Source organism: Loxodonta africana, chromosome 2, assembly GCF_030014295.1.
Source record: "Loxodonta africana isolate mLoxAfr1 chromosome 2, mLoxAfr1.hap2, whole genome shotgun sequence".
In the NCBI taxonomy this organism is placed as follows: domain Eukaryota; kingdom Metazoa; phylum Chordata; class Mammalia; order Proboscidea; family Elephantidae; genus Loxodonta; species Loxodonta africana.
This window is the reverse complement of record NC_087343.1, coordinates 108,595,692-108,613,319: the sequence shown is the minus strand read 5'-3', so window position 1 is coordinate 108,613,319 and position 17,628 is coordinate 108,595,692. Positions and strand designations below refer to the sequence as shown.

The following is a 17,628-nucleotide window of genomic DNA, read 5'->3' as shown; positions in this document are numbered from 1 at the left end:
TCCAAGCCAAAGAGTCTTCTTTCAAATCAGGGCTTCTAATCTATTCACTTCAAGCTTGCAAACATGCCATTAATTGTGAATATACCTTTCAAATATACCTAAAGCAACCCATTTAAATTATGGTCAAAGGAAAATGATAACACCATCAAGTATGGTGATTTGACCACATCCGTGAAGTCTTTATTTTAGATCCAGCCCCATCATTTTCACAGGAAATGGAAATTTTTGTTGAAAAGCAGATGTCACGCATTACTTTTTTTTTTTCCCTAAACAAACAGTAGCTAATGAGCATTTGCAAAAGTTTCTGTATATTATTACTCTTGGTGCTAGTTGTTAACTTTTGTGAAAAATCACTATGTGGTTGATATAATGAAAGATTTCTCAATTTTCTGCAATTCAGATGGCCTGTAGTTACTGATTTCACAGGCAATTCTCTTCTTTTATCATCTGCCTTTTGTTACCCTATAGTTTTAAGCTGTCTGATAGTATTTCTATCACTTTTTTTTTTTATTTGTTAGGTATTTGTATAGCTTTTCCCTAAGATAAATTCTATTCCTTCTGAAATTAATTTTCTGAATGTTTGAGAAAATATCAGAAAGTATATTCTTTTTTAAAGCGCTAGTGGACATATCTGTTGTATATGAAATCTGGCAAAATAAAGTTTACAACCACTTGGCTTCTAATTAGATCACATATTAACCTATTTAGAGAAAAAAAAATAGAAGGAAAGACATGAAATAGTTATTTTACAGACTTACTTGGTAGTAAGGTTCTGTCTTATAAATGTGAATGAAAGAATTATTCTTATTGGCGTGATGGGAGGAGGCCATATTTTGTCTCATTAATATAATGTGCCACAATTGGGATAGACTTTAGACAACAATAGCAATGGGGAAAGATGTCTTTTATATCATGAATATTATAATAATGACATGTTTTTACTGCTCCTAAAATACAAGATTTGCAGTAAGGGAAAGTAAGCAAATAATATCCAACATTCAACCTAGTGTAGAACTTTCTCAGACTACTTCTTCCTAGTATATATTTGTAGCTTGAGGATCAAATAGTTCCAGGCTTTTTCAGCCAGGTTCGTGGTTTCTTTGGCAATATAATTCCCTCAAAAACTCGATAGGCTTCTGGGCCGTTTCCTTTTAGTTAGTTCCAGGTAACTCCACTCACTGATTTCTTCTGAACACATTTCTTAAATCTTCTGCTGTCTTCTAATTATTCTGGGCCATCCCTATCTCTTCCTTTATTTAATGGCAGCTAGCCTGAAGTCATTTGAATCTATAAACTTAGGTGGTAAGGCAACATCCTACTTGCTGCTAGGATGTCTCCAATTGACAGTGTTATCACTTGCTAATTGGGGTACAAAAACATTCGGGATGTCCCAATTACTGGACTATCACACAATTTAGATTACAGGCCATTTCCAGAGATGTATTCCCTTCCATCCCAGCTTGCAACTTGGCTATTTCATGCCTGACTTCACCTCTTTTAATGCCTTGCTAAAAGGAGCAACAAATATAAACCAGCATACAAACACTTTTTAACCTCTTCTCCAAGAGAATTGGTTTATTAGATACAGGGCATGGGTCCCAAATTATTGCAGACAACAGCTTTATCAAGTGCTTTCTTATATTATACCAAGGGCCATCAGCTATCTAGCCACCTATATCTATTCTCTCCTTTTCCATCATCTAACTACTTAGCAAATGCCGTGTATTTTTTTCTTTTGTTTGTTTGTTTCTATACCCTCTCACATTTATTATCAGTTTCTTTATTAGGTATGGGACAGGCTAAGCACCTATTAAAAAAAAGACCTTAAAATACAGTGGCTTGAGGAGTCACGATAGTTGGTCCTGGATAGAATGGGAGAACAATATGAGCAGAACTAGAATTCATATATATATATATATATATATATATATATATATATATATATATATATATAAACAGACAAACTGGAACAGAGAACAGAGGACTCCCTGAGGCTATCGCCCTGAGACATTCTTTAAACCTAGAATGGAGCTACCCCCTAAGATCACCTTTTAGCAAAATAGCAGAGTTACACATAAAATAAAGGATATTACCCATATTGCAGTGTATTGGGTAAATCTGCTGCAAAAGACCTCTTTAAAGTGTTAAAAAGCAAAGATGTCACTTTGAGGACTAAGGTGTGCCTGACCCAAGCCATGGTATTTTCAGTCGTCTCTTATACATGCAAAAGCTGGACAATGAATAAAGAAGACCAAATAAGAATTGATGCCTTTGGATTATGGTATTAGTGAAGAATTTTGAATATACCATGGACTTCCAGAAGAATGAAATAATCTGTCTTGGCAGAAGTACAGCTAAAATTCTCCTTAGAACCAAGGATGGGGAGATTTCATCTCACGTGCCGTGGACATGTTTTCCGGAGGAACCAGTCCCTGGAGAAGGACATCATGCTTAGTAGTCAGCAAAAGAGAGGAAGCCCCTTGGTGAAATGCATTGACCCAGTGACTTCAACGATGGGCTCAGGCATAGCAAAGATTGTGAGGATGGCACACAAATGGGCATGTTTTGTTCTATTGTTCATATGGTCGCTATAAGTTGGAACCGACTAGATAGCACCTAACACCAACAGCAACCTGTAAGGGCTGTGTCCTACTTAAAAACCATCAGTATGGGACCAAAAGATCAACAATTACTCAAAAGCAAAGATGAGAAAATAAAGGCGCAGGGGAAACTAGAGCTCTGGAAAGGTAATAAGCTGAATACAATTAAAGAGAATGTTGACACATTGTGATAAATGTAACCAATGTCACTGAACAATTTATGTGGAAATCATCAAGTGGTAACCTAACGTGCTGTGTAAACTTTCACCAAAAACACAATAAAATATTATTTTAAAAACTACGGTGACTCTAACAAATTGAAAATTTATTTTGCCTTCATACAGTCATGCACATGATCCATTTATGTCCCACAACTAACTCATATGACCAAACCCCACTACCAGGGAAACTTAGAAATGTTCTAACTGAGCATTCAAAATGTCCAGGTAAAACTAAGAATTCAGATACTAAAAGAAATGGAAGAAAGGAACTCAGGAACAGTTAGCGGTCTCTACCATGCATAGTTCAATGTTCTGTCTGTCCACCTTTCCCTCAAATGTACTTCTTCCTACTTACTGGGCTATTAAGTTTGAAAGAACACATTCATGTATACTGAGTGTGCTATAGCTTTTATTCTTCACATGATATATACATATGATTCGGATCACTTTATATAAATTTATTAGAAATTTTAATCCTTCTAATAGAGTTCACTATAGTACAATTCAAAATGATTTAAAGTTTTTTTAGGTTTCTTATCTAGATAACAATAAAATAAGTAGATAACTAGCAAATTGGTTGAAGCTAGCAGAGTATCTAGTTATATAAAGTCAAGTCATAGCAACTTATTTTATCAAATAAATTAATTTTTCTCTATATTTGATAGATGAAAATAGGTATCAATACTATGAATGGAGCTCTGATGATGCAATGGTTAAGAGTTTGGCTGCTAACCAAAACGTTAGTAATTTGAATCTACCAGCCACTCCTTGGAAACCCTGTGGAGCAGTTCTACTCTGCCCTATAGGGTCACTATAAGTCAGAGTCAACTGGAAGGTGATGGGTATATAACACCAGGTACACTTAAGAAATCATCAGCAAACCCAGTGTAAATGACTCTTAAAAATATTGTTAATTTCCTATAAAATCTACTAATTGGTTAGTTTTTGGTTTAATTATCACCTACTTAAATTACAATTTAAGATTTGTAGATCACTGATTTAGAGTTCATCATATCTTACTTTGTAAATGACATCATCAATTCTTGGATATATTGTTATTAATAGAAAACTTTGCTTGTATTTCAAATATAGGAAGAACATACTTCGTTTCCTAGATGCAGAAAGAGATGTCTCAGTGGTCAAGAGCAGTTTTAAACCCGGTGATGTCATACACTATGTGCTGGACAGGCGTCGGACGCTAAATATTTCTCATAATCTGCATAGCCTCCTACCTGAAGTTTCACCAATGAAAAATCGCAGGTTTAAGACCTGTGCAGTTGTTGGAAATTCTGGCATTCTGCTAGATAGTGAATGTGGAAAGGAGATTGACAGTCACAATTTTGTAATAAGGTGAGCTTCCTTTTGTTCCTAGAGATTGTAATTCCTTCTAAGATATTTTACTTAGGAATAGCAAACTGGCAGAAATGTTTAAACCTCATATTAATATCAAAGATTATTGAGAGTTCAAAGAAATATTTATCTGTGATATACTTTTCTGTGTACTATCCAAGTTTACATCTACCCTGGAATGAAAAAGCATAATTATTGCATCATTGAAAGGAAAGGTGATCTCGTTTTAACAATATGATTCATGCAAGTTTTTTGTTTTGTTTTATTTGTGTCTGCATTTTGTTTTTTACAGGCCAAATGATGGTTTTATTAGATTTAATACCCAAACAGAAAAAAATATTTTATTAGTATTTCTTCTGTATTCATTAGTTACATGTCATTTTATTTGTTGTATAAAGATTATGAACATCATCATGCAATGATGTAATGTATGAAGCTTAATTTTACTTTTTATTGAAAATTATTTATCAAACTAAATGGACATAAAATAGCAAGTTAGTATTTCATAGTTTGGGCCAAACTGGCTTTACTATTGCTTATTCATGGTATTTGAGTATGTTAGAATATTTTGGTTTTTGAGTTTACTGTCATGATTAAGCACATCAGTTTGTTGTTCATTGATAGCTAACAGATATTTGATATGTTGGTTTATTTTAAGTGAAAAGAACACAACAATAAAAATGGGAATGTGATCACATCACATATATTAGTAGTATTCAGTTCCCAATTCTTATATTTATAACAATTTTGGGGGTGTATAGTAGTTCCTTAGAATAATTTGCTATGTGAATAAAACATGTGTGTTAAAATATGAACTAGTGCAATATAAAGATAGATAGGAAACTACTCTGAGTTGTGTTTGCAAATACCAGAACTTGAAGTCCCTGGAAGATATGGTGGATTATAGCCTATGAAAGTGTATATAGATCTTGAAAGAAATCACTTTGAAATTAAATCTAAAAATATAATTTTGTAAGTATTAATCATAAATAGGTAACAATTTTTATTTATAAAATAATAATAGCAATAAAAAATCACAGTAGAATACTGTCAGGCAAGTAAAATCCAAAACAACAAATATAACTGAACACATTTGACTTTACTGTCTTACCTTTTCTCAGTTGGCTACAGGGTCAGAGATTGATTTGAAACCAGTGGAGTCTTAAAAAATCTGAACTCTTGAATTAAATTGAATTGAATGATAGCAAAACCATGTCAACACGTAGCTATACACAGAATATTGTGTCCAAAGATAAGAGTGAATGAGGTAAAAATGTTTGAAAAGGTGATGACAATGAAAGAATTGACAGTGGAAGAAATGGAGATTGAAATGCGTGTGAAGTATGGTTGTGAAGAAAAAGTAAACTTCTAGAATTTCTGAAGACTAAAATTGGAAGGCAGGTAAAATTAGCATGTAAAGATTTTAAGGCATAGTAGAAATCATGGCAGTATAAAGCAGAGAAATTTAAAACGTAATTAGGACTGGACGAAAATGGGGTCCAAATGTGGCTGACCTTGAATTACTCTTGATCACTTCTACAGCAACCTCAACCTCAGTGATGTACAGTAAACTAGTTTACCTTCTTTTACTGCATCCTCTGACTTCTAGATCTTTAATCTACCTCCACTGTCAAGTGGATTCATGTGTCTATCATTAGTTTCTGACTCTGCTGTCGTTATGTTTGTGTGCCATCACGTTGATTCTGACTCATCGAAACCCTGCAGGATAAAGTAAAACTGCCCCGTGGGGTTTCCTAGGCTGGAATCTTTACAGGATCATATTGCCAGGCTTTTTCTCCTACAGAGCTTGCTGGGTGGGTTTGAATCACCAACCTTTCAGTTAGCAGCCAAGAGCTTTAATCACATGCCACCAGAGTTGCTTACTGTCATTCTGTTGTTGTTAGGTGCCGTCAAGTTGGTTCCGACTCATAGCGATCCTATGTACAACAGAACAAAGCACTGCCCAGTCCTGCACCATCCTCACAATCCTTACTATGTTTGAGCCCACTGTTATAGCCACTGTGTCAATCCGTCTCTGGTTGAGGGTCTTCCTCTTTTTTGCTGACCTTCTACTTTACCATCATTCATCTGTCAGTTTGTTGTACTGTGGGGGCTTGTGTGTTGCTGTGATGCTAGAAGCTATGCCACCAGTATTTTAAATACTAGCAGGGTCACCCATGTTGGACAGGTTTCAGCAGAGCTTCCAGACTAAAACAGATTAGGACGAAGGCCGTAGCGATCTACTTCTTGAAAAATTGACCAGTGAATATCTTATGAATAGCAGCATAACATACTGGCATTCTACCCAGGTTTAATGTTTTAACAGTAGAGTGGGAAGAATATCACTACCTAAGTGGACAGCTCATTTCTTACACAATTACATTTCAACTTCACACTTCGTACATTACTGGGTACTTTACCTTCTTGCAGGTTTCATGAGCATTATATTTCTATATTCAAATGTGAAAGATAAAATTCTTTGCCTGTATAACTAGCAATACCAAGTAGTATGGGAAAAGTGCTTCAGAAACTTTGAGAATAATGTGTTAGTAGTTGACCAACTTCTGTCTCTCTTACTCAGAATTTCCAGGAGATTTTCCTTTCCAGAGGCAGACAGGCCTCAGATGGATGAAAATGAGAACTACTGTGTAGGAATATATGCCCCAGAGAATGCCAGTAGTTTCAGTTCAGAGTAGATGTATTTTATAGTTTGTGATACACGGTTGCTTTTACAATTTGACTAGAGTTTACAAACTTAAAAAAAAAAAAATTAAGTTTGCCAGCATTTTGATACATATTCGTGGCTTTGCAATATCACTGTACATATATCACATGCATTCTTGTAAACCTACAAGCTACTATAGTCTACCTCCTGTTGTCGCTGCCTTTCCTGTATTAATCTATCCACACAGGAAATCAGAACATTTAGATGAGGGGTGAGAAACAGTGTTTAAAAAGACATGTGATTGGGAAGTCATCACATAAACCATTAAAATATAGACATTCAGTGAACCCAGACATATGTAAATATGTATCATAGTATCAGCATCACATCCACATACTAACACAGATACCATATTTAAATTATTTTCCAAGGTAAAAAGGCATGGAAAAATTGTAATTGCTGTACGAATAGGCAACCCCTTCCTTAGCATCATACTGTCAATTTATAAGCAAATTCTTTATGTCTTCCCTTCAAAATAGATCCTGAATCTAAATATTCCTCATGCTTTCCACTGCCAGCACCCTAGTCTAAGCCAACATCGTCTTTTGCTTAAAACTCCACAATCATTGCTTAACTGATCATGCTAGTTGCACTCTCTCTCTCTTACCCCAGAATCCAGTCTTTTCTAAGTGTCCAACAGTTTCTTACTACACTTTGAATGAAATACAAATTTCTTGCCAGAGTCCAGAAATCAGGGAATCTGGGACTTCAGGGAATTGTGCCTGCCAGCCTCTCTTCATGGAACCCTTGTTCCCTCATAATTTTGTATGGCTTAGCGCCTTCTTTCAGGCCTCTGATTGTATATAATGCATATAATACCTCGCAATGTCCTCTCTGCCGTTTCAACACCCCCCTCTCCTATTCCCATCACCACCAGCCACTATCCCCTTGCCCTGTTTTACTTTTCTTTTGTGTTACATGTTTATCTGTTTATTGTTTGTCTTCTCAACTAGAATGCAAGACGGAGACTTTATCTGTGTTGCTCACTTTTAGAGCTCCACTCCCCAGAACAGTGCCTGACACATCTATATATTTACAAATATTTGCTAGAGGCAGGCAGGCAGGGAGGCACAGAAGAAAGGAAGGAAGGAAGAGATGAAGGAAGGAAGAAAAACAAGGAAAAAAAAGGAAGAAAAGACAGAGAGGCAGGAGGGAAGAGCTCTACTACAATTTTCCATCATCTGTCATTTTGTATCAGTGGAAATCCCTAAACAAACTTCAGCCTCACCCTCGCAACATTCTTGATCACCTGGACTGGGAGAGCAATCACATCACCCTCACCTCTAACACGGGAGGCCATTCCGATCATCATCTCATCTCAAACCTTAGGTGACCAAGTCTCAGGGCAGGATGCAAAGCCTTCCTGCTAGACATACAGAGCAACTGTTGCTCTATCTTTTACTGGGTGAGGGCTTATAGATTTGGTATCCATTGGCTTCTTTCAGCTCATCATCTCACCAAGCACAACCTGAGGACCTCAGCTCTGTCTCTTTTGCTCACCTTAATAATTTTTTCTAAATTATCATCATAATGATTTTTGTCTTTCTCCCCATTTTTATTAGTTTCTAAAAATAGAAGTTGGAGTGTTCTACATTAAAATATGTACTAAGGACACGCAGCCCAGGATTGGGTTTCTGATTTGCCAAGCAAAATTTTAGAACATGTCCACTTGCCATTAGACACCATCTCTTTGGAATATCCATCTCTGTTATATAAGAGCTAATTGGAGGAATCAATTCCTTTGAGTTTCTTTTTGTCACATTTATTACGTATTTTTTTTGATGATCACTTACTAGACTCCACAATACTCAATAGTAGACATACTTAGAAGCTTTCCCCAATAGTTACGGATTAAAACATCTATTCCTGTCTGTCGGGAACAGTGGGCAAAGCACTGATTCTTGGTTATTACTGAATCTTGATAGTTTGTGGTAGTGGCAAAGTACAATTAACACTTAGATACATTGTTCCAAATGGAAAATTTTGAGAAAAAAATAAACATGTCAATAAAAACTTTCTCACTTCTGAATAAAGATTGCCACTTCTTGCCAAGGGGTATGTGACTCCATTTCCTTCATTTTTATCAACCAGGTCACTCCTAAGAACGTAAGAGCCTTCAAACTAGTGAGCCACAACATTTGCTGCTTTGTCTGACAGTATTAATGATGAACCGGGTTCTTTCAGTGCCTAAACCAGCTGTAAGTTAGATTCTTTTGAAAGGTTCGTTAATAAACATAGGATCTCTGAAATTGTAGAATAATGGCAGGCATAGGAAGGAGGGAGGAAGTTGATTTCATCTCAAAGATAGTAACTTGTAATTGATAGGTGGAATGTATTACCATGAGTAACTGAAATATAGAGCATCTGAGATAGAGGACAAAATCTGAATTAGTAATAAAGTTTGTAATAGATAGCTCTCCAGACCCAGTGCTTGACCCATAGACTCTCTCTGGTATATTATTTATTTTCTATTTTGAAGATAATATTGTGCTACATCTTAACTGTCTTAGGTATATAACAGCCCTTGAAAATGCAATTCTAATCTTCCTTATGAGCGTCAGTAAATAAATCACTTGATTGTGGACACAAGAGTCCCCAGTGGTAAATCATTATACTAGGCCTCCATCTTTCTAAGAGCCCTTTTCTTTCTCACTGCAGTCTGTTTTGTCATCTCTTTGCCAAGTACCTGTTCCTTCCCCAAGTATGAGTGACCTCTTGTTTTCTTACCTGTGTCTCCTCTACCCTAGAAAGTTTTTTGCTTTAAAACTCAGTCAAAACCTCTTTCTTCCTTGAGATAGTTTTCTGTCCATCTCAAACTTGTTAAAATTACTACAAAATTTTAGTAGCATACTGTACACTATTTCAGATTTTTCACTTTTCAAAGGGGTATTTTGTGTGCATCTGTATCACTATAGATAGCTTTTGTTGTTTGAATGTACAGCCTGCATTTCCAGCTTTTTTTTTTTTTCTATTTTTTCTTGTTAGATAGCAAGTTTGTGGAGGGAGTGATAATTTAAGCCTGTTCTGCTTGCAGAAGACACTCATTAGTGCAGTGAGCCCTCAAGGATCAGTTTCACTCAGGTCTTACACTCAAGGTGACCTCTAAGTTTACAAACCAGAGTATTATTTTTAGATAAAATCTTCATTCAACATTAATTAGATGTTTTTAACTTGGCCCTTATTTATTATTTTGAAAGGACTTAAAAAAAATAAAATGCTGGCTTTTTTATATAATTGTTCCCTGTATGCATTATTATGTGTAAATTGTAATCTATTGCTCTAGTTGTCCTCTGGGGGGGGGGGGCGGGGAGAAAGAGGGTATATAAATGGCATTTGTGTCCTTTGAAATGTGGTTTTGATAATATTATTTTTAGTCTCCAACACAAAATATTTAAAAAAATAAGCCTGTGAAAATTGCAGACGTTGTATGTGTGTGCATACATCTGCAGCTATGTACACAGACACATTGTCATGAGTTTCCTTTGGTAGAAGAGATACTCTCTCAGTGACTGTTTATGTCATTAATTAACAAATTATATTACATGCTAGCTTCAGTAGGGTGTTGCAGAAAACAGAAGCCCTGATCAACATCATTTCATGATGTTTAAAGTAAAAAAATTAGGACAGAAAAATCAATTAAGGCCTAATTCTGCTTCCCTAATGAATGATTAAATATTGAACTGATTTCTAAGGTATAAGTCCGTATACATACGCGCCGAAAAAATGGAAAATTAAATGTAAGAAAAACATTTCTATTTCCTAATAAAAATGTCTAAAATCACAATTCAGATAATAGCGTTTTGTCCATTGTAATCAGTAGTTTTCACGTGTGCTGCCCGCAAATGCCTAGTATGTGGTCCTTTAATTGCCGAAGGCCACAAGACACCCTGGTGGTATAGTGGTTAAGTACTACAGCTGCTAACCGAAAGGTCGGCAGTTTGAATTCACCAGGCGCTCCTTGGAAACCTTATGGGCCAGTTCTACTCTGTCCTTCAGGGTCCCTGTGAATTGGAATCGAGTCGATGGTAATGGGTGTATGTTGCACAGAAAGAAGTTTGGCCAAGACAGAAAAATGAGATCCCAATCATTCCCACAAGTTGCAAATCTCTTACTTCCCTTGGCCTGCCTTTGTCTCTGATAGAGAAGGTTCATGAAGGATGATAAAGTTCTTGTGAGATGGAGAAGAAAATTTTGACTAAGTTAATCTGGCACTGATGTGTCAGTTATAGACTATCTTCCACCTGCTTGAGAAAAGAGCAAATGGGGACATAAAAATACACATTATTTTAATAGTATTCCTTAAAGCACTGACCTATTTCTTCACAGACTGATAGGAGCTTTGAATACTTTTCATGTGTTACCTCAAAAATGGGAGGAGACTGAGATCTCCTTCTAAACGAAAGAATTAAGTGGGCACAGGCCAGAATCTATAGAAAATAATGTTGTATTGCATGTATAATTTCACCTTCAATATCATTCTTTTTCGTGTCTGCAAAAAACCCTCTTATTCAAATAACATCTGTATCTCTGGTATGTTCAAAAGAAGTGTAATTTTAGCCCTAACACTTTATTTTATTGATTAATGAAGAGGCATTCCACATATACAGTTCACTAATACCACACTTCTTGTATTAATAGTAATGATATGAGCAGACAGAAAGAAGAAAAAATATATGTGGTTTTAAAATTGTGAAACGCTAGTGCCGGTATTTATAGTACCAGTCATTTCAGGGGCACCAGCAATAATTCCCTGAAATCCCTCTCCTACTCAGATACCACATTAACTAAAATTCTACCAATTGAAACACATTTGTTAGATTTTATTTTTGTAGTCATTTACATTGAAATTAATCACATAGGGTAGCCATCAAATTATTTATCACAGGTACTAATAACTTATTACACGTATTCATTCATTCATACAACAAACCTTTATGAGTACCAATGAGGGGAAAGGCATGGGCTGTGTGTATTATAGAAATAGATCTCTCTCCATTCCTTCCTAAAGGAAGACGGTGCTGTGTGGGATCAGGAAAACTCTCTGAAGGTGGATTTCGAATATCTGTCTATGGCCAATTCTATTATTTAAAATAATGCAGAAGACTTCACAAGATATTTGACAAATAAAATCAGACATGCTTTCCTTCTTTAATGAGGCCGTTGTTCCGCCTCAAAATTTTACTTAAAGTCTTTGAGAGGCTCTAGAATCACTCTAATGGTTTACTAATATTTATCTATAACACACAAAACATTCCAAGAAGGTATAGGTCATTTTAAAGTATTAATGTGGTCCCTGAACTAACAGCCTGTCAAACACCAAAGAGTACGGAGTAGACCTTTACACATCTTAAAACATTAGCAGAAGCACTCACAGGTACAGAATAGTTAGCAAAACCATTTGGAAGGTGTAGAACAATAATCAACTCAGTCTACAGGGCAGGGGAATGTCAACTACAGCTGTATTGTAAGATAGACTACTTTCAAATTTTACATACAATTTATGGGACGGTCTGAATAGTTCTGTCTATGAGCTAAAGTTAACTTAAATAAATATAATAATGAAAATAATAGAAGCTTCATTATTAAGTTAAAAAAAAAAATATGGTGAAAGTTAGAGCAATTGTTAAGTGAAAACCATTACCCAATGTAGAGTCCAGGAGTCCAATTCGACTTCATTGTAGGTGATATTGGATACTTTAGTTTTCTAATTTAGATACTGAGATTATTGTATGATCTCTTCCTCTCCATCTCGGGTGTTACAATTTAGCTACTCACAGTGCCCACAAGTGATAAATTCACCTTTGCAAAACCCTGTCCCAGGTTTACTCAATTTATGCTTACCCACCTATGTTTATGCTATAAATTTAAAAAATTTAAGGTTTGGAGGACAGAATATATTTAAATAATGATAGCTAAAGGAAACCAGGTTTAGAAAGCTACGTGTGAAAGTATCTTTGTAACCTTTTTTTGTTATTTTCTCACTGTTTCTAGCTATAAAGTTAGCAAGACAGTGTGTATCTTACATTAAAGAATATAGTTCTTTAGTGGTAAAAATGGCTATGGATTTTGCAAAACACACTCTAAAGTGCTTTTAGAAATTTCTGCAATTATTTTTCAAGTATTCTTTGATAATTTACTTCCGTGCATATTTACATAAAAGTGTATTCTAATATTTGCACTGTCTATATTCAAGAATTTCACAAGCTTAACAATAGTAATTTCCTAAAATGGGAACAAAAAAATACAAAAGTTAGTCCAATATTTTCTAGTGTTGATGCTGAGAGGTGGTTGGAGGAGAAGGCTTCATTCCATCTCCTCTGTTCTCCTCCTCCCCTGCTTTGTGTGAGAAGGTGGTGGTGAACCCTTTTCATTCTCTGGGCCAACTGGGATCTAGGAACTATCAGGCAGCATCTCAGGGGATCCTGGTTTTTCACGGAGGAAGAGAGGCCTTGTCAATATCTGACAAAAAGCAATCATGGCCCTGTACCCTACTGTCTTTGGTGTTAGGTGGTGAGCCTCTGGAGGAAGCCAGTTAATTAACAATTACAGCTGGCAACTTAACATTCTTTGACCATCAAATGCTGCTCCTCATAGTGCTTAAACAGTGAGACTAGAAATGGTGAGCACAACTTGAGTGGTACAGAAATTATTAACTAAGATCATTTAACTAAGGCCACTTAACGTTAACAAAATACTTCCTTAGTCAGCTCTGGTTGATTAGTTAGAACTTCAAGCTCAATTTTGTTTATTTATTCTTTCCTTTCTACTTTCCTTTTCTCCTTTTTATCTTGCCCCAATCTTTTCTTTAGCCTAAATCACTTTCTTCTGTAAAGTACTTTTTTGTTCTTTTGTTTTGTTTCTTTACTAACCAACATTCTCTGTCCATGCCCTGTAACTTGTCTTCTCACAATTATCTCCTAATTTCCTCTTGCTACGTAATTACTTTTCCTAAAAAAAACAAAACAGCAATGAGAGATAGATTAAGAAAACTATTTAGATACATACATATATGTGTAAGCAAATCCTCACTACTTCAAGTTGAGCCTAGACTATCAGAATTGGCATCACCTGGAAGCTTGTTAGAAATGCAGAAACCTCAGGCCTTGCACCAGACCTGCTGATCAGAACATGTAGTTGACCACAATGCCCAGGTGATTCTTATGCACATTAAGGTTTGAGACCCACTGGCCTAGATAAGATACTCTAGGCCAGCTTCCACTCCTCACCATCTGATGTATTTAGCATGTATATTTAGGGCCTCAAAACAGTCTGGTAAATTGAGGCATATAACATTTATCTATTGAATGAATAAATGAATGGAAGAATTAATGTAGGATTGGAGAAAAATTGGATTGTATTCGGGGATCTTTTATCATAGAATTTATACACCACTGATTCCAAAATTAATATGAAATATCATATGTAAGGAAAGATAATTTAAACTCTTGCAACTAAAAAGAAAATACAGAAACATGCAACATCCTAGAAACTGGACATCAGAAAATCTGGGTTTCTCACAATTACTAGAAATGCAATATTAGGGAAATATTTTAAGATTTATAAACATCAGTTTTCCCACTGTCCAGTGAGAGTGGTGATAACAGGCCTATCATTATCTGAATGCTTTTCTAAATATTAGATGGGAATATATAGTAAAGAAATATATAAACTATAATGCTAAACTAACAACTAATGAGACTAAAGCACATCTTCTTTGAGTTAATTGTAGGTGAAAATTAAACCTGGCTTTACTTTTCCTAATAACGTATTGCTGTTGGACAGAATAAAACTGCCTCACAGGGTTTCCAAGGAGCAGCTGGTGGATTCGAACTGCAGACCTTGTGGTTACCAACCAAATGCTTAATCACTGTGCCACTAGGGCTCCACTTTTCCTAACTGCCATGGCTAAAAGGGATATCCACTGACTAGAAATGCAAAGGTAGTTCTCATTTTCTGATATAAACAAAACAAACATTTTCCAAATTTGTCAAATACGTATATAATTGACATTGAATAACTGAATAAAATTGACAATGAATACCATATTAGACAATGTGATATGCAAAGACAAATGAACATTGCTCAAATAGATAATGAATGTGTATGAAATCTGAGTGCATAAAATTAGATATAAATGTAATGAAGATATATGTATTTCTTCAGGACACTAAAGTAATATGGTAACAAAGTATTACTTTATGACGATTTCTCTTCCTAAGGGCAGGGACTATATATTTCACAAAAGAAAAAGATGGAGGAATTGACTTGCCTTGACTGGTACAGTGTATTTTTATAACTCAATCAATTTTTGATTCTCTGCTGGTGGATAATTTATTGCAAACTTTAAATCATCCTCTTGACCTTCTATGAATTCTTAACTCTTCTAAAGCACAATAGACTCATTTCCAGGACAGAGAAAAAAATGCCTCCTTTTCTGCATGCTCACAAAGAATGACCTTAATTCTTTGTCCTCCCATTCTCACAAACAGTATGTTTTTCCTTAAGTCAAATAATTGTATAATAATTAAGTTCCTGTAGGGAGGCAGATCCAGGGCATTTACAAAGATTAAAAAAAAAAAAAAGTTCTGAGTGATTCAAATAACCATTTTATATTTCAGGGATAATAACACTTTTATGTGATATTTGCTACAAAAAACTTCTACCTTATTTTTGTATGATTTTACTCCTATTTTATCTAGTATTATAAAATTTTATAATACTACTTATCCTTTGTGATTTTATCTATTATTTTAATCATAATATTCATTCTCTGTCCAGAAATTAGATCTTAGATTTTATTCTCATCATATATTTATTTATTAATTCAACTTAATTAACCAAATCTAAAATTTATTATGGATTGTGATGGGCGAGGTGAGGCTCTAACTTTTCTCTTTCAATTATATTACTCACTAGATAAAAAGATTTTATGCATAAGAGATAATGAGTTTGAATCAACTGATGGTAAAAGGTTAATAAATGACTTTAAAACTTATAACTTTGCTATTAAATGTACATCTCATTTAGTTTTTCTAAAAATACAAGATTAAAATGGCTGCCTTTTTTCATGTATCTAGTAAGGATTTAAAGATGTATAATATTTATTACAGAAAAAAGTCCCAATGATATTGACACTCCTGTGAAATGTTCTTGAAAATATAAATTGATAACAACTTTTCCCCCAAATCATAACGTGTATCAAGCTTTAAAAATAGTCGTAATTCTTTACGCACATTACTTTCAGTTCTAAGAATCTGTCCAAATGTGAAGAATATTTTAAAGATTTAAGTATAAAATCATCTTTATAATTCACAACAAAGAGGAAAACCTAAGTAAATCATGGTAGTTCTGAATAAGTGCTTCAACACATTGATAGGAGGAGAGGAATCTGAGATAAAGGGACCAGCAAGCACGTAGGCGGAGAACAAGTTTTTGCCAAAGTCTCAGGGTGAGACAGATTTTGGGACCATTCTGCTGTCAGGTTCATAATGAGGAATAATGTGGAGGGAGATTAGATGATAAAGGATAGTTGCACCATGTTAAGGGGTTTGCAGTGGTATTCTGTATCTCAAGAAGGGCTCTTAGAGTTTGTTGACTTATTTGTTTGTTCTTGTTCAAGGTTTGTTGTTGTTTTAAACAGAGTGAGAATGTATTTAGTAGTATAGAATCATGACCACATTTACAAATGGAAGTAATATGATAATAAATTAAAGATATAAAAGAGAAAAGAAGTGCTCAATGAACAAGAAACTAGAGGAGACAGAAAGTGACAAGATCCCAGTCACATCACAGAGTAAGTTGAAGAAAACAAGCTTAGATGGTGTGATTCAGATTAATGTGAAAAGTTGTAGATAGAGGCCATCCTACTCTGACACGAAATGACAATTATAGTAAATGGGCATTTGAGAAGTCCTTCCATAGAATTGGCTTCAATATTTGCTATTTTTCAAATATCAAACTCATGTAAATGCACATACATTAAAAAAAATATACACAAAAGTCAAACACAAACATTTCAGTACCTACTTTTTCTCCCAATTATACGTATCATGACTTTCTTATAGGATAATTTACTCCTTAACTTCTTCACACCTTCATTCACCCTTTTGCCAGAAACAGGAGATAAATAAAGGCTGTATCTCTGCTTTTGAGGTGGTCATTATAAAACAAATAAATGAACCTATTACTGTCAAGTGTTTTCCAACTCATAGTGACCCTATAGGACAGAGTAGAACTGCCTCATGGGGTTTCCAAGGCTATAATCTTTACAGAAGCTGACTGCCATATTTTTCTCCTGGTGGGTTTGAACAGATGACCTTTTGGTTAACAGTCGAACGCTTAATCAATGTACTACCAGGGCTCTTTCGATCACAGTTAGTGAAGGAGATAAACTAATAAACTAAAAATGTGCAAAATTGCATTATGAGAGGTACTCTCAAAGGTAGTCACTGGTGATGAGTCAGAGAGAGACATAGGCTGGACAGTTAAGAATGATTTCCTAAGAAAAGCAATATTTGATTTAAGACAGAAGAGGTAAGTATAAAAAGGAGAGAAAAGGGAGTGAGATATAGCCCAAACTGGGATTACAATGTTGTACAAAAGGACCTGGGCATGAGAACAAGTGACTTTTCTAGATGGGTGAGTAATTTTAGCATGCCTGAATAGAAAGGTGTGTCAGACAGTAGAAGCAGGTAACATAGGAACTTTTGTGCCTGGCTAGGAGATTGGACTT

At 35.1% G+C, this 17,628-nt stretch overlaps 1 protein-coding gene across 3 annotated transcripts in view; it reads left to right on the top strand.

The window, feature by feature from the left end:
- The window catches only part of ST8SIA4 (ST8 alpha-N-acetyl-neuraminide alpha-2,8-sialyltransferase 4), a 142,545-nt gene that overhangs the window by 16,074 nt on the left and 108,843 nt on the right, over positions 1-17,628 (top strand). For all 3 annotated transcript variants that reach the window (XR_010318976.1, XR_010318977.1, XM_003404996.4), the window contains exon 3: positions 3,914-4,171. Coding sequence is in view for 1 of the 3 variants with exons in the window: in XM_003404996.4 (XP_003405044.1) it covers positions 3,914-4,171 (258 nt within the window). In the remaining 2 variants the exon portion in view is untranslated. The remainder of the gene's footprint in view (positions 1-3,913; positions 4,172-17,628) is intronic.